General features: G+C 37.9%; 2 protein-coding genes across 3 annotated transcripts in view; both read right to left on the bottom strand.

The window, feature by feature from the left end:
• The window catches only part of foxp1b (forkhead box P1b), a 156,534-nt gene extending 154,278 nt beyond the window's left edge, over positions 1 to 2,256 (bottom strand). The window contains exon 1 of one of the 2 annotated variants that reach the window (XM_069714524.1): positions 2,065 to 2,255. The gene's annotated coding sequence lies outside the window, so the exon portion shown is untranslated. Of the gene's footprint in view, positions 1 to 2,064 lie in introns of both variants that reach the window. The other variant, XM_069714533.1, reaches the window with a different exon arrangement.
• A 7,985-nt stretch (positions 2,257 to 10,241) lies between these two features.
• On the bottom strand, positions 10,242 to 17,256 carry LOC138630332 (eukaryotic translation initiation factor 4E type 3-like). The gene is made up of 7 exons (XM_069714595.1): positions 16,935 to 17,256; positions 13,597 to 13,669; positions 11,981 to 12,075; positions 11,448 to 11,508; positions 11,304 to 11,370; positions 11,056 to 11,211; positions 10,242 to 10,327 (listed from the first exon to the last, which is right to left on the bottom strand). Exons 1-7 carry the CDS (start codon positions 17,117 to 17,119, stop codon positions 10,281 to 10,283), a joined length of 684 nt encoding a protein of 227 aa, XP_069570696.1. The 5' UTR covers positions 17,120 to 17,256; the 3' UTR covers positions 10,242 to 10,280.
• Between the last annotated feature and the right edge of the window lie 1,069 nt (positions 17,257 to 18,325).

The following is an 18,325-nucleotide window of genomic DNA, read 5'->3' on the forward strand; positions in this document are numbered from 1 at the left end:
AAGAAGGAGGGAGAACTGCCAGCAATAGTTGTTAAAGCTGCAGTTTCCTTTTTGTAAATGTTCAGATGGTTTTTAGTCCTGCTGTTGCCAGCTGCAAACTTACTGTATAAAACATTAGGGCAATATTTCCCCCCACCTTCCCCCCCGTATGTATGCAGTTCACTAAAAATAGACAGCTGCGTATTCTGTATCTTTTTCTTTCTTTTTTTTTTTTTTTTTTTACAAAATTATAAAATATTTTTTAGGGCAAGGACTAATTCTGTCTGATTGTGAAAATTAAAAAAAAACCTACATGGACTGAGTAGTACATAAAAATAAAAAAAAAATAAAAAAATCTATCGACAAAATTTCTATTATAAGTTGCACAGTCAAATCCATTGTTTACTGCGTTTCTAGAGCCCTTTTCTCCGGAATACACCTGTTATGAAATATTATTTAAAACAGGAAAAAAAGAAAGATTTAAAACATTTTGAATATGAGTATATCGCTATTTTGTTCATCTACAGTGAAAGGAAATAGCGGAGAACATTTGTTTGGACATAATGATAACAATATCAGAAGAAAAAAGAAAAAAACTTACTCATCCATAATGATGACTGTAATTGATAATTTAACACACACAAAAAAAAATCAACTGTATTTTTCACAAGTGATAGTGAAGTCATAAGCCAATTTTCATTTAAGAAAATGTCTCACTGTAACCCACACCATAGCTCACTCACTTAAAAAAAAAAAAAACATGTCATTAAAACTTGGAGGATCACCCACAAAAACAGTTTAAAAAAAACAAACAAACAAAAAAAAACATCATGTTTAAGACAATAATTGTGAGAACGCTTCTATAAGTAACCAAAGATGTAATTAAAAATGATTTTAGGAGATACATTGTGTTCACACAAAGTTAACTATCAAGTGTCCGTCCCACATGTGTAGTTATCGCTGAAGCGGGCAAGTAGCACCACAAAGAGCCAAAGCCCTTCGTCAAAGTCAAATGATGGACAGCTTGGTAAAAAGTAGGCTCCGTGTTAAGCTGACGGTTACGATAACTTTAGTTTAGGGCACTTCGGATGCCTTCCTCCGCTTCTTTTCGGGAATTTGGAGGACAGCTAACACGTGGGGAGGTGGTGGTGGTGGTGGTGGTGGGGGGGGGAGAAGGGGAGAAAAAAAAAAAGAAGCTCCTTCCCTGGTCTCACTCCAAAGAAATCACGGCACTCAAAACTTCCCTTTTCACCACCTAAAGTTATAAACTTTTACGGCGCTTATATATACTTAACAGGTCATATTTGAAATGACGGGCTTTTAGGGGCCATCGCTAACCGATACGTTAGTACTCATTGTGAAAATGCTTCTTTTTTTTTGTTTTTTTCCCCTCCCCTCCTCTCCCCCCCCCCCCCCCCCAAAAAAAAAAAAAAAAAAGGTGCATTTCCCCCCCGGGGTCTCATGAGTAGCCTTGACTAAGTTAGAAACTAAACTTTTCAAAACAGTAGAGGACACAGCGCTCGTAAAAGACACTCTCGTAAGAGACCGCTCGTTACAAGTGACGCGAAACGGGCGCTACCGACCGGCCTGCGTGATAATAAGAAGAAGAATAATAATACAGGTGTTTGTTTGTTTGTTTGTTTGTTTATTTCGCCATTTGAAACCATTTTTTTTTTTTTTTTTTTTTTTTAGAAAACAGCGGCTAAAACCGAAGTCAAACTCCGCGTTGTGTTCCGAGTGCAGCAGCAGCGAGCAGCAAAGCTGCAGCAGGTATCTCAAGATACGAAACAACAAAAGCCAACGTTAACATTATGATAATAGTGAAACTTACCAGGATGGAAAAACGGCAGCTAAGAGGCGCACGCGGAGGGTACCGATTCGCTAGTACGAGATAACGAACACGCGTTCTCGGCACACAAGCTCGCGTGCAACAACAAATCACACCGTAAACACCATATTACTCCGCCCGTCTCGGTGGTGGTGCTGGTGGTGGTGGTGCTGGAGGAGGAGGAGGAGGTGGTGGTGGTGGTGGGGAGGGGGAACTAACTAACTAACTTAACTACAAGGAGAAAGAGATCATCTTACCGAGGGCGTCGAAATAAAGCGAAACGTGGAGTTTCACACTCGCTTGCACGCTTGTCCGTCTCGCGGGGGGAAAAAAAAAGCACGAGCTCCTTTCTTAATGTTCTTATTAGATTTTAAACACGCCGAGAAAAGAAGGAGAGAGAGAAAAAAAAAAAGGAAGGATGTTGTTGTTTTGATGTTCCAAGTCCGTGACGTCATATCCACCTGCTTGGGTAAACAAGGTTCATTTCATTGCAGATCCTTCATAGAAACATCATAGTCACAAGTAAAATTCAGTAGCACTTAGTGGCTCCTTTCTACGGGGAAATGTAATGATATGCATTAGTTTTAGCAGAAAGTGTGACAGGAGAGAGGGGGCTGTCAGAAAAGCTAAAATGTCTAAGCTGACTAATTACAACTGAGGCAGAATTAACTTTATTATTTCAGAAAATTCTCCTCTTTCTTTTTTCTTTTTTTTTTTTTTTTTTTTTGAATCTGGGGTTCATCATAAGTCTTCCAAAGCTTCACTGTTAAAAAAAAAAAAAAGAAGAAGAAAAAAAAAAAGAAAGAAATGCTTTGACATGATCATCAAAGATGTTTTAATCTCAGCTGTGAGGAGTTTTAACCATTAAAGAAGGGGTGGTGTTCTGGTTTTTGAAAAGAACAGTGTAGATAATCAGTGTGCAGGTTCTTTTAGTTAAGTGTATTTATAATCTCTAACGTGTGCCAGCTCTTCCTGGATTTTTGAAAGGAAAATGACTGCACCAAAAAATGTCAACCAAGTCATTAAGAATATCTCTCCTTTGCATGTTATGCCGTAGTTAAAAAAAAAAGTTTCCGTCACAAGATGTGTAAGAAAAACATTATACAATATACATCACTTGCCCCAGAAGAACAGAATGGGCTCAACAGTCCAGTTAACACGCTTTGTAAAGCAACATTAATTCCAAGAGAAAATATTTTAATTTTTTTTTTCTTTTTTTTTTTTTTGTCCTTGATCAAGGTCCGAGAAGCACAGCTCATTTCGCCAGAAACGACATTACATATATCATGGCTGCATCTGAGAGGAATGCGCCTGATGAAACTTCATGTGGAAAAAAAAAAACTGTTTCTTAGTAGAGAGCGCCACCCTCTGACCAAGCCACGTAAAAAAAAAAAGAAAAAAGAAACTACGAGAATATTTCCACTCAATAACCACTTCATCTGTAGCACGAGTTTATGATGTTATGACTTAATATTAGCCTATTAATCCTGTTAATACAACCCACATTATTCAATTCATCAACATTTTTTTTTGGATAATATTAATTATTGGTGGATGGAGTACTCAGATATCTATAAGTAAAAGTAACAATACCACAATGAAAAAAATACTCAATTTAAGTGGAAGTCCTGTATTGAAAATCGTATTGAAGTAGATGTGCATAAGTATTATCAGCAAAATGTACTTTAGGTATCAAAAGTTCAAATACTCATCATGCAAAATGGGCCAGTTTAGAGTGTTATATGCTATATAAATCTCTGGAATGTTACTTCATTGAGATTTAAAGATGAGCAGTGTTTTAATGTGGTCACGGTGGAGCTAATTTCAACACACAATGCTATCAAAGCTTCTAATCTATGTATATGAATCTGTACATATAGCCACTGATCATATATCTTTGGTATAAAATATTGATCTGAAAATTAATAACTAAAGCTGTCAGATAAATGTAGTGGTGTGGAAGAGTAAAGTTACAACAAAGTACAAGTACCTCTAAATTATACTTAAGTACAGCACTTGAGTAAATGTACTTTGTAACTGTCCACCACTTATATTACCCTTCACTGGATGGGTACTTGTAAATATTCTGATATAGCACACGTATGGCTATGAGTCATGTGCCCTTATGTTTGATTTCACCTACAGCTTTGGACTTATTGGCGCAGAGGGCATCTGTGTGTTGTTCTGGTCTCATCTTGGGCCCCGGTGTCATCAAACACAACGCTGTGGTTGTGGGCCACGCAGTAACCGATGTGTTGTGTGCGCTGGCAGGATACTTGTTTACAGTATGTACATTGGGAATATGTCACTGTTAGCTTGTCATTTATAAACATACAAATCAAATCTTAAACACACAGTAGGCCATGTAGTAGCCATGAAGTAGATTGAGCTTCAAACTGATATGATGATGCATGTCAACCTTTTTTTAATATCGTGGTAAAATAAACTGCTAAAACTTTTTTTTTTTTTCATTTCATCCTGTCATTTGTAGGGCCCAAATACTGTTATATTTCACTGTAGCTCACGGTTTATTGGATGATTATGTACATGCTGCACACATGATACTTGAGCTCCTGTAACTGCTCAATGACGGGCATCAAACGCAGATCAATCACAACTAACAGCCATTGTTGTATAGTCATTACAATATACCTCATACAGCAGGTGGATGTATTTCTGCCCAGCGCACAACACACCTCTGAGTTTATATTGTCACAGAGTTCTACTTCTAAATGTGCGATTGATCACAATGGACTCATTTTCAAAGCTACAGCGATCACTATCAACACATTCCTATCAAATAACTGTCTGCTGCGCTGCAGTGAACCTGACACACTGACAACGCTGCACCAAATGTGACAGCGAACTCACATTATCTGTGTTACTTCATAAGAACAGCGACAAACAGGAAGATACAAATTTATCATCTACTTCCTGTTTCTTTTTAAAACACCGTACATACACCAGGTTTATAAAGACCTATGAACATTCCGATGTTGTGACCTAAAGAATTTATTGAGGAATTATAGTATAAAGCAGCGTATAATTCAATGTATTTAAGGTTTAACTTGGTCGACACATCAGCTAATCAGTGTGTTTGATGACGCCAGGGCCCGAAAATGGAGCCAAAGCCACACACATCTGTCCTCCGAGCTTAAAGTTGCAGTTGAATACACACATATGCATAAAGACACAGAACACCCACCCATTCAAATACAGCACAACACATTTGGCCAACAACTGAACTTGAGGCTAAAAAAAATTTGGGGGGAAATCTGCAATCAAAGAAGAAAAAAACTTTGACGTCCAAAATATTTATATCTGACTTTTGAATGTCTCTGTGGTCCTGATGCCATTCTTTTAGGATAAAACGACATTGTTTCCACTGTGTTCCTTAAGGATTTTCACTTTCACTTTTAATTGTATATTCTTCAGCCTTTCATGGGATTATTGTTACATAAGGTTGTAAACACGATTGTATGGTGTAATTAATGAGAAAAATCCAAATGTGTGTACGGCCTCATCTAACACATAATCTAAATTTCCTAATTCTTCACTGGCTTGATCTGCATGTCAATACTGGATGTACGAGCTCAGCGGAGCCCAGCAGCTAAGTGTGTCTGTGTCTCAATGTATTATCATGTATTTGTTGGTGTCACGCTAGTGATGTGTTGCATGGATTAAGGCCCCCGACTTGATGGGAGTGCAGTTACAAATTAATTGAGGATCACTATCAGTTACGTAACAGCCTCTCCACACATACGCCTGCACACAACAAAGTAATTAGCTTTCTGTTAATTAGGTAATTAAGCAAATGAATAGAAGCTCCTCTTGATTCCCAGAGGGGGGATGGATGGCTTTTATACGGCCCTTTCCCCCCTTGCTGCTGGGGGCTGCAGCATTGAACATGTAATGACAGGAGGAGGACTTCGTGGAGGAAGAGTTCAGATAATGACCATTAAAGAGCTGTTAGATGAGAAGTCAAGAGAAACCCGGGATTAGTTTACCGAGGGCTGCAGCTTTGATTTTGAAAAACACATCTGGTAGGACTGACTATGCTTTTGTCTCCAAACAGAAATGTCTAAGAGTATGATTTTCCATTCAAACTGAAAAACCTATAAAAGTTAAATGAAATGAGCATCGCAAAAAGCTTCGGTCGCTGGGGAGCCTCCCATGATGCACTGCCTCTCCTCTGCTGTCTCTTTTGCTCTTCATCCATTTGTATGCCACTACTGCATGTCATTCTAACATTTTATTTAACACTGATGCTGTTACGTGGTTGTCTTATTTTAATCTGATCTGGCGCTGTATGTTCTGTATGTTAACATTAATGTTTAAATGTGTTTGTCTTACTTTAATGTGATCATTTTATCTGCCCTTGTATGTTCTGTATGGTAAGATTAATGTTTTAGACTGTTTTCCTTGGGTTCTTGTTTTGTTTGAGATGTTGCTGACATGCTGGGTGTTGAATAGATTTATTTTATATACACTATGTGTGCGGTCATGTACAGTAAATCTCCAAAGCAATGACAGACTTAAGGGAATTGCATGTTGCAGCTGCGTATCTTAGAAGTGTCGCTTGAACAACTTTCACTTGTTTTGATATTTGACTTTTGTACACAACTATTTATAATATTTCCATCATGAAACTAAAACTAAGTTACCATGTTGCACCTGCATCTGATTCAGTGCTAACTGTTCAACATTTGTCCAATACAATAAAACAAACAGTGCATGTATATATACACAAATGATACGTCACAGTATAAGAACGTCTTGCATAGAAATATTCCACTGTCTTAACTATTCAATTATCTACATAATTAACAATTCTCTACCACAACACGTGGCACATAGGGAAAGTTTCTGTGCAGAATTGTCCACTTTCCCACTTACTTCAAGTGAGTTAGTGGGCTCCCTCTCTACTTTCCAGATTCAGCTTAAACCTTTCCTATTTAAAAAAAAAAAAAAAAAAAGGTATGGTTAGAGACTGAGCTATTTCTTAGTCATGCTGCTCAGCCTGGGTTTCTATCTTTTTGATGTATTTAATGTGGTGTTCATCATTTTGTTTTATTGTTGTCTGTTCTTCTATGACTGTAGAGTGTTTCGAGACCACGCTGCATGGTGATGTTACGCTTTAAATAAAACTGAATTGAATAATAATAATTTTTACATGGGTGCTTCCTTTTTTAACCACTATTTGATATAGAGACAACAACAACAACAAAAAACATGAAAAACAAATAAATACTTTAAGTTACATAAAGTTAAAACCAACCAACAGTGTGTTTATAAAAAATAAAAAAAATTAAATTAAAAAAAAACAAGCACGCTAGTTTACACAGCAGTGCGTATGCAACCTTTCTAATGTATCATTCATTATGCCAGTATTTTTTTTCTCATTTGGCACAGTCAATGCTAACTAGAAACACTTCAAAAGGTCTTCAAACACGTCCAACCACGAACCCAGAAAAGTCCTGTCAGATTTGAATGCCAGTGTTGATAACACAGGTCTGACGTCACTGCTTGCAGGATAGGTACTAATAAACAAGCTTTGATCTTCTTGAGTAGTCTGTTTAAGATGCGTCAAGTAAAATCATAACACTTACCTCATTTTATCAGAATGCAGGAAATAAACTTGATTTTCTTTTGGCATTTATACCTTTCTTACAAAGTTGATGAATTTTAAAGTAGGAGACCGTAGTGGAAAATAACAATTATACTGAAAATTTGGTTTTGATGGTCATTAAAAACACATTTAGAACGCTGGACAAGTTTTCATGCAACGGTTTGTCTAATTAAGGTTCAAGTCTAACTGGACTCTGTTGCTGTCAGCACAGATTATAGAAGAACAGAAGCATTTCCCCCCTTCAAGGGGCTTTTCTTTGTAGCTGCTGCTAGCAGGGTCAGCTATTCTTTCCCTCTGATCATTAAAGCAATGTTTCTAAACTGCACCAGCTGCTGCCTGATAAATCCCTGCCATGTCTCACTGTGAATACAATCAAGTTTGAGAGATGGTGAGTAAAAAAAAAAACCCACAATAAAACAAAAAAAAAAGTGTTTTTTTTCTTAGCATTTCAATGGGCTGTGTACGTGCAGCTAAGTGCAGAGTAAAGGGGAATGAACTCCTGAATGTATTTAAGATGAATCTACAGCAATGCATCATATTCCATAAGACTATATTTGTATCCTTTCTCTTCTGTAAAATATGTATCTCTAAAAAGTAAAGAAGATCGGAAAAACAAAGCATTTTGTCCCTTGAGATTTAGTGGAGCAGTTGCATGAAATGGAAATACTCAATTAAAATACAAATACCTTAAATGTGTACTTCAGTACACTTGTAAAAATGTGCAAATATTTTTGTGAATGAAATCATCTGGCCTTTAGGCGTTCTGGTCTCTGAAAGTTTATTGTATTTTTGGATCAAAACAACTATTTCAATCACGTATGTGAATTCAGCCGTCTTTGGATTTAAAGAGGCACTAATCAAAGCTTCTGTATTTCTATATTTGTGTTTTGTGATAGGGGTCGCATGTGGTGATGAGCCCATAGTTTTATCTGCTGCATTTTGGCATCTTTTGGCATCTTTTAGCTTCTTGTTCTGATCCAACTATATTTCCAACTGCCGAAGGCGACTCTTTTCAGGCTTAACTGCCTTTGGCTCATTCATCAGAAAAAAAAAAAGAAAAAAAGCCAGCGTTCATGTTATAAATAACAAACTTTGAGTTTTGGGGAAAGGTTGAGTAAGTTGTCCGTCATGTATTTACTCAAACACGAGACTTTAGTTAGAGAGCCATTACTACACATTATTCTTTGAGATGTGTGTTCCAGCCTGTCTTAGATGAGATGGCCTTAAAAGTAGGTGAAACTGGGATGAGTCAGCAAAAAATGGCATAAATAGGAGGTTTTATCGCAACAACATATGAAGATGCACCTCACGCCAAAATGGCAACACTGTCCTTGACCAAATTTCTGTTGTTGACAACTTTACTATGCAAAAAGAAACGTCGATATAGAAACTGCATTTTCAGCTCCAATTTTATTTACTTTGTTCATGTCACTGCAAAAAAACACGTTTACAGAGGAAATATTGTCCCCTTATTACTATCAACCAGTCCAAAGTTGAACTATGAAAGTGGTGTGACACAATAAGAAGCATTCGGGTTACTGTAGCCTACACTGCATGAAAACATCCGTATGTTAAAGGGTTAGTGACAGTAACTCAGATTCAGTAATAAAGATTAAGGGAAAATGGCGCAGATTTTTTAAAGGGATCTGACGGAATCAAATGTTTTCGGTCACTCTAACCTGCGGTGGAACAAATGTACTTATTTTGAAGCAGCAGTCTACAAGTGGAACTCATGGCACTACTTAATTGGACTTCTTCATGATGACATCTGACATGCATACTGCTGAATGTGGGAATAGCATGACCTCATGTTACATCCTTTCAAATAATGCTGCTTTTTTTCTCTCTCTTTGTTATGGTCACATGGACACAGTCCAGTAGGAAAACTACAAGAGTTATTGGTAGGAGAAACAAGTTGAGACAAGTAAAAAAAAGAGTGCTGCCAGCTGAGCACGAAAACGTGTAGTATCTCCTCAGAGTAACACCCCGAACAATCCAGGAGAATTCCCATTCAGGAGAGCAGGCGGTCTGCTTTTAACATGTTTTTGAAGAAAGATTTTTTAAAAAAAGAAGAAAAAAAAGACTTTTATAGTGGTGGTGTGGCTGAGAACATTCCAACAGGCATCTTTCAGGATGGATTTCCCTCTTTAAATAACATTTCTGAGGGCCATATCTGTGCAGGATTATGTTCTGATTCTCTGTGATGGCTTTATAACTGAAGGACATTGTGACCGGAATAGGTAGTCATGTGCAATATTTTCAAGCGTTACCCTGATTTAACTTGGACGTACACATGATGAAGATTCAAGAAACCAAGTGGGACATTCGCTCCATCAGAGTGCGGAAAAAGTCCAGCTCAATAAAACATTTTTATTAAGATGTAAACTTCTTAAATGGCAGAACAAAAGTGCTTTGGCACCGAAAAAACTGACTCAATGACGCGAATGCAGACGTCTAACATATTCAACAATTAAAACATACCGGACTATGCAGCTGCTACCTCTATACCAGGGATAAGTTGTGAGGTCCAGAGACGGTGCGGAGGACAGGACCGTGACAGTCCAGGAAGTCAGAGCTGACACAAACTAATGACCTCTGGATGAAAATTACGCTGGATATACATTCTCTGAAGAGTTCAGAGCCTCAGGACACGTCAAAATGAAACAAGGCATCAGTCATTAAAAGCTATAAAAATATATCGGTAACATTTCCTTGTTGAAAGCAAAATAATATCCTCGATTTGGGTTGTGGACAGCACCTTTACATCAAGGCAGGTACAGTTCAGTTAAAAAAAAAAAAAAAAAAAAAAAAAAAAAGATAAAGAAAGAAAAAGTGCGGTACAATCTAATGTCTTGAGCGTCCTCCCTCAAAGGCATGATGTTCCATGTGAGCTGAAACAGTCAAAGTGATTCATGGTGATTATAAACCTTTGATCTGTGTGACATAAATAAAGATTACAGTACAGCTAGAGCTTGGATACAGAAATATAACTGAGTGAGAAAAAAAACATTGACAGATTTGATTATTAAAGAGAAAAAAAAGAAAAAACAGCTACAATTTGTGGATTGGCAGTTGAAAAAAAAAAAACTTGTACAAGTTTACAACAGGTACAAGTTTAAGTTCAGGCTGCCTCCAACTAAACACTTTCCTACAACATGTAGATAGCTGTTACACATACATGGCCGGCTTTTCTCATCAACTACTCGACTATTTGGGAGCAACCCTGGCCGAGGATAATTAGTTGTACCAAACCCAAAATCAAATGTTGTAGCTCATTAAAATATTGGTAACAAATACTTGAAAAGTGTTGACACAACTGGCCTTTGTAAATGTGCTGTGTAAAGCAGGTATGAAGGCGTTTGGGGTGTTTTTTTTCTTGCAGCCTTCTTCGTGATGTCAACAAAGCCCTGATTAGTTTACAGCCACATGTATTCCTTATAACATCCTTTGATATGCTCACGTGCTCTGGATGAAGCGGTGTCCTTCAAATACACGTAGTTTATTCTTTTTTTTTTTTTTAATAATCTGCCTCATATCGTGCGAGACAAAAGATTCTTTACCATGTAAAGCACAAAAAATGTACAGTACATGTAATTGGAAAACAAATGGGTATACTTACACTTATAAAAAACAGCTTTAAAAGATATGAATGGGAGCAGCTCATAGACTTTTCCTAAGACATTTGCTTCGTTAGCGAGAGATGCATCTTTATTCCACACTTGGACGACATCTTCCCGATCTCGAATGCTAACACTGACGCCGACCACCTCATCGTCTGGGAATCAAAACAGCATCAGTGTTATCAATAAATCAGTTTGCATACAACAAGATTTAAAAAAAAACGAAATTAAAAAAAGCAAACTGTACCTGAGGCACAGTAATCTGCAAACTGCTCCCCAATGGTAGCAAGTAACAACTCTTTCCAAACTGCAGACTGAAACACAGAAAATCTAATCAGTAAGTGAGCTAGGATATTATAATTAAAGCAGATAAGCAGAGGGCAGCACCTACACTGTTTTCTTTTGGTATTTTCATCTTCCACACGCCTCCTTTTGCATTACTCTCTTCTTCCCTGTTTGTGTAAAAGATCATAAAACACATTTACATTATATATCCATTTTGCCAAAAAATTAACAGACAACAATACATGAATCATCTAATGTAATGTTGGATAATGTAAGAAGTTATCCAAACACAAAACTGCCCATCGAAACGGGCGGTAAATATAATACAACACAACAGCATCCTGTTAATATGCGCACTGCCAATGATTAGGTTACATGCTGTTAAGCTTTTATAGTGTTAACAATGTAATGAGCAAAGTAACAACTCGAGCTTTGATGACACACTTTGAATTCACAATCGCATCTGACTGAAGGGGTTTCAAACGACCAGTTTCGCTTTAATGTGCAGAGAGAACATTTGCAGTACGTCGCAGTTACTGCAAGCGCAACCGTTTTAAATTTCCCTCTGCTCCAGCTCTAGCTGCCAACTTCCGGTGATGGGGAATAAAACCGCGGCATTTATAATAAAAACGGACTCACCACAGCGGCCTTCGTTCTCCACGCATTAAGTGATAGCTACACCTCAAAGGCAGAGCTGGGACTGGAGGGATGTTGTTATACACACTCCAGAACATCTGCAAGCAGACAACGAGACAAAAAACAGTCATGTAATGGCCACTCTTGCTTGACCTGTCCTGGATACTAATATCGATTTTTGGGGCTTAGAAAAAACAACAACAATAACAATATAAAGTATATGGCTGCTATACGGATCCCTCTAAGATGCTTTTATTTAGAAATACTACAGTACTTTCTGAGAACAGTTGAAAAAAAAAAATCAATCTGTCAGTGCTCCCTGCTGGACAAACTATGTAATAATGACACTGAAGTGTAGTTTGGTATTTCTGCACTACAATTTATCTATCTGCCAACAAACAGTATACACAATACTGATATACAGTGTCAATATATTAGCCTGCTCCATTTATCTGTCTACCTCTAATGCATAAACATGTTCAAAGAGTTTATACATATGACAAATACAATAATAAATATGTCCTTCAATTAAAACTGTTGCTACTGTCATCCAGTTTGTATTCGGTTTATTTACAAAATGACTGCACTGTGACTAACGATCCATTTTTTTTTTATCATGATATATTAGTCTGAAGATTATTTTGTTGAAGAACTAATTAATTGCGTTGTCTATAATATTTAAGAAAATAGTTCAAATGTACCTTCTACTTGAATTTCCAAAGGACGTTTTTAATTTGCATCAAGTTATTAAACGTACTATCATATTTGAAACATTAAATGTTGAAATCTGACAACCCGCAAATTAAACTGATGTCAAAATTATTCTTTATGGATTGCCTTATTGATTAATGGACCAATCGATCGATCAATAATGCTGAATTAAAAGCCAGGTCTGATCAGAACCATCATGCAATGGGATCTAAAAGTTGTTTGTATTTCAGTTGTGGATTTCAGCTTTAATATCTTAATAATCATCACATCAACATACAGTGTAATCAAAAGGGCTCGCTGTATTTTGGATACCTCAAATTATTCAAACTGAAACTAGAACCTTGTTTCACAAACCTTAAACACAATATTACTCACTTAGATCCGGCTGTTGAGTGATTAAATTAAAAAGATCTGTCAATTTTTGAGAGATATTAAGCTTTTGATCCCGTTTGCGTAACTTGATGGGACAACAACAGTGACTTTCCCTTTATGCATTACAAGCCATCAGAGCAGTATATCGAACGGCAGTGAAGTACTGTAACAGAATGCATGTTAGGCATAAAGGTGACAAGGAGCTACCCTTCATTATACAGCAGTAAGAACACACTTACACACACGCACACACACACGCACACAGGAGTCGTAACGGTTTGAATCGGATCAGAAGAAGCTGATGTAATACGGCGTCAGTACTCTTCCCACTACACGCTCATGTTTCATGATAAAAGGCTTTTTGTTTTTTTTTCCCACCAGTCGTGCTTACTGTAGCTTTAAGTGCCGACTAACCACTTATTCCCTTGCATCATAGAAGCTCTTCTCAAACGAATCTGACTTTTAGCCGAGTCATGCACCTGATCTCTTTGCTCTTAGGATGATGAAGCTCTTTAAAGTTGACGACCGAATCTCACCTGAACAGTTTGCACGGTGTAGATCTTCTTTAGGTTGGATTCACATTCTGCCGCCGTCGTGCCCGGTAATGACCTTGAAGGACAAGGGAAAATATGTTGTGAGGCCAAAACTTAACAGAACATGAAAACAAAGTGGGAAGCTCACGCACACACAAACAAGCTTGGGGCTCTTCTTTTTTTTTTTAAACGTTTTAATAAGCACCGTGGTGTTGAACTTTTTTGAAAAGAGGTCAAAGATAATGGTCATTCAGCAAATTCTCATGCATATGTAATTGGAGATATGGAGATACATATACAACTGTATATGTAATGTATTAGAAGTAGATAATGTGTTGTAAATATTATGGAATAATACCAAGAAAAACTGCTTAATAAACAATTTTAACACTTGCCTAATGGCTCATGAACGGCTGCCTTTTGGGGTAGTTGGATTATATTTATTATCGCAATTTTTATTTAATTTAGTTTTTTATAAATCAGGACTTGCACTTTTCCAGGATCATGGAAAACCTGGAAGACCATTGTAAAAACAAAAGCTCGATCTGTGTTTTTTTTTTTTTCCAGATCACAGAAATTATATTATTATGGAAAAACTTTTAAAATATCACCTACTTCTCTCTGATTACAGAATCTATACAAATATATTTTATTTTTTAGAGATAACTGCTGAACACAAGCTCTCTCGCACTTCACTGTAAGGTCCCATTCACAATGATTGTGCACTGGATGTTTTGAATTTCCGCGTCACACTCGAGCATATACATACTCCTGCGCTTTATGAGCGAGCCCGCCGGTCAAACGTGACGTTTCTATAAACATCTCTGCTATAATACAGCTGACAAACGTGGTTCTGAATCTGTAGAGTCTCTGCTTCTTATTTCACCCTCATCACAAGATCATTGGGGACTCGCATCCAGAAGCCGAAAGGCTAAATTCAGAAGGGAGCTCGACAGCACTTCCTCCTCTGCCTCTCACCATGCTCAATCGGTAAGGATCCATTTGAAAATGGCAAGTGTGTTTATTTTACAAAAAACGTTGTGATCTAATTTTCAATGTGAAACTATTTGGTGGTAAATTGTTGCGCGGGGGGAGGGGGGGAGAAGAGAATGAGAAAGTGAGCGAGAACCTTCTGTCAGTGAATTTAGTAGTAATAAATGCCCTAAACTATTACTATATATATATATATATATATATTTTTTTTTACAGAGGATTCACACCTGCCTGCGCCTAGTGAAACGCATGTAGTATCTCTCCAGAAGCATTGATGACAGTTAAAAAAAAAACAGTGAATATTGTAGACCCTAAATAGTGTGTTGTTTTCCGTTAGTATGGTTGGTGAGTAAAACTGCAATTTTTTTTTTTCATTTGGACACAACACATGAAGCTTGATATTTAGCATTAAGTAATTATTCAGTCCTATTTGATCTCAGCCCCTCTAACATTTGGTGAAAGTACAATAATAGACAACACTTTTCATCAAAAAAACAATATAACATCTTAGACATTTATCATGAATTTATCTACTATTCTTTTCATTGATTCCACTACTTGTGTGAACCTATGACTTTGGTAAATCCATTTTAAGCCCCAAAATAATTCTTCAAAATGAGGAGAGCTGTATTTTATTTTTTTTTTTACTAGAGATTGAAATATTTCTAAAACCTCACGCAGCACTGTCGCTGAAATGGATGCTTCACGGTAGTTATAGCCGAGATCGTCCTAAAAACTGTGACATGAAATACGTGGGTATTATGTCATATGCAAGCGCCCTGAAAAAAAGTTAAATTTAAGAAGATATAGGACCATAAAGATTGAGAAATTGCCCTTAGACCCCAGAGGTAAATGTCAGGGTTCCCACTCTAAGTCAAGTTCCCAGACTTTCTCTCACTAAAAAGTTCCATTTCAATGACCCATAATGAACAGAAAAACAGTCCACCTATGTGCTAATCAGAAAAGAAAAAAAAACAGCCACATGATTTTATTCCAAGGCCTTTCTGAGCTTTATTTAATAGTTTGCAGGTATTTGCAGAACAAAACTTAAAAGTATTTTTAACTGCTTAAACAATATACTGAACAAAATATGTATTCTCCAATGGGAGAATTTTAATAGATTAATAGTAATTTTCATTCGTCTTTGAAGTCATTACACTAAGCTGACGCTTTTATCCAAAGCGACTTACAACACACCGACGGTACACCATCGGGAGCAATTTTAGGGTTCAGTGTCTTGCTCGAGGACACTTAGACATGTGGACAGGAGGAGCTGGGGATTGAACCACCGACCTTCCGATTGGTGTGCAACCCACTCTACCGACTGAGCCACAGCCTCAACCTTTTGTAGCATGTTTGCCTTCAATAGCAGCACAGGAAAAGTATATATATTGACTGAAATGATTGTTAGAGTTAAATAACACTATATAAAAAAAAAATACTTTCATGGAAAATATTACATATTGCTAAATAGCAGAAAAATATGCCAACGTTGCAAACAATATCCCATGACTTGGTCCAAAAAAGTGATAAAAACCCCTGACTTTCCATGTCTGGAACAGACTTTTTTTTTTTTTTTTTTGTATTCCCTGATAGTCCAGGAGTTCCATGAGCAGTGGGAACCCTGTACTGCGGTTTAAGGTCTCGGTATTCTTCAGTCTTTTGAAAAAATTAGAATTCTTTCGTACGCCGCTCCCGTCCAGCTAAACACTTACTCGTAACAAATGCCGTCCAATCTGTGGAAAACGGTGTGCCAACAAGGAAAACGACCAAACCATCAGGTGACGGAGCAATGTTCCCATGACGTCAGAAAAGTCACGTTTAGGATGCATTTGAAATGACAGTCCGTGAGGATTCTTGCACCTTATTAAAAATAACAAAAGTGTTCCAACTGGTAGACTAAACATTATGGAGCTGCTGGAAAAAGTGAGGCCCTGTGTTCTTTTAGTCTTTGGAAAATGGAATAACCGTGCCCGTTTCAGCCCAAAGCCTCTGAGGGGCCCCCCCTGCCGGGTGGGGTATTTCAGAGTCACGTCAGTGGCATGTTCGAACGGCGGAGTGACGCGGTAAACTAGTCCCACCGGGTCGCGGAGGAGTGAAACGCATAACCTGCCTGAGGTGTTGGAATGTGTAAACAGAAGAAAGTGTCACGTTAAACGCGAACACTTCTGCAGCTACGTTTGGCTCGCGGAGGCCTTTGGAAGAGCTGTGGCCTTGAACGACATGCACACACACACACACACACACACACACACACCCCCGCACACACCCCTCCTTTCCATCGCCCCAGCCCGTCCCGGGACTCGGAAGCTCAAAGGCGACAGCAGAAGACGGTACAAAACGTTTACCTGTCCAGCCAAAACGTCCACGGTGAATGCAAAGGCAGCGTTATCGCGTCGTCTTCCCTGTGTTTCTTTGTGATTTTGTCTAACTCTCTCTCGTCGATGTCAATGTTGCTGTCAGAGGAAACTGTCTGGCCGCTGAGGGCGCCTCTGTCCATCTGCACGTCTGCCTGACCCGCTGGAACCGCCATTTCTGCAGGCGAGCAGCTAAAGCCTGTACGTTCTTCCTGTATGAATTATCTGAGTAAAACAGCCCGGTTTGGCTTCTTTTTTTTTTTTTTTTTCTTTCTCTTTTTTTTTTTTGTCCACATACAGAAACACACTGCCGCTTTTCCGCCCACCGACTGCTTGACGTCTCTGCGTCACTGGGCACGGACGTCCCCCGTTTGGTCCACCCGCACAGATCGGGGAAAAGAAGCGAGGGCCCACTCGAACCTCATTTTTGAGCCGCATAAAACGACCTGCTTCGCAAATCCATCAAAGAAGCGCACAATAGAACCGGTTCTGTGGGGATGTTGCTAAATGGTTTGAAACAAACAGGCTGAAGGTTTGCAACTGTAAGTCTGGCAGAATTTAAAACCAAAAAAGTTTACTTTTATGGGATAAACCAGGTCACAAACTGGTAATGTATACACCATTTACAGTGACAATTTTTTTTTTTCAATATTAGAGCCCGATCCGAGTCGTGTAAATATATCAGCCCATCTCACATGGGTTTATATTATGTATGTTTATGTTGGCTATTAAGTAACAAGAGCTTGCACTATACAGAAATAGCAAATAGCTACAGTAGCCTATGGTGTATCTTTGTGATCATTTTGAAACAGTGTTACGTTACATCATTGGTCCACCAGAGGACACTGAGTTTTCTTTGTAGACATTTTATATATTTTTTATCATTATCATTTTTTTTTTTTTTTTAATTTCACGTTTCGTGTTCATTTAAGTTTAGCTGCCAGTATTACTGTTATATTCTTTTACACTCAAATATTGGAATTGGTTTTCGATTGGGCTATACCGTGTACAGGTAAAGAATTATCACACAGACGGGCACATTGTATCACGAAAGTGGGACTGACTACCCAGGGCCGCCGTGGACGAGTTGGGCTTAAAAAGCCTTGGTTGGAAAGTTTTCATCTCTAAGTATTTAGTCTTATGACTGCATTCAAATTAGCTGAAGAAATCAGTTGAGAGACTGATAACATTGAGCAGAAAGAAAACACTTGTGTAAAGTGTTATGAAAATGATGAGAATGGAAAACTTAAATGGAAGATTCTACGCATTAGCTGAAAAACAAAATGTGCATGACTTTACTAAATCAAAGAAGATAATCATAAAATGTTATTTAGATTTATTTTGATGGTGCTAACAGGACACTGCAGGTGAACAGGGTAAAC

Source organism: Brachyistius frenatus, unplaced genomic scaffold (assembly GCF_029030835.1).
Source record: "Brachyistius frenatus isolate BFR_SWC_R1_liver_20210118 unplaced genomic scaffold, ASM2903083v1 Contig_4, whole genome shotgun sequence".
NCBI lineage: Eukaryota > Metazoa > Chordata > Actinopteri > Embiotocidae > Brachyistius > Brachyistius frenatus.

Coding starts and splice junctions, on each gene's coding strand:
- LOC138630332 (XM_069714595.1), bottom strand. CDS start 17,119: ATGGCGGTTCCAGCGGGTCAGGCAGACGTGCAGATGGACAGAGGCGCC. Junction 12,076..13,596: donor ACACCGTGCAAACTGTTCAG/GTGAGATTCGGT, acceptor GTCTGCTTGCAG/ATGTTCTGGAGTGTGTATAA. Junction 11,212..11,303: donor TGCAGATTACTGTGCCTCAG/GTACAGTTTGCT, acceptor TTTGATTCCCAG/ACGATGAGGTGGTCGGCGTC.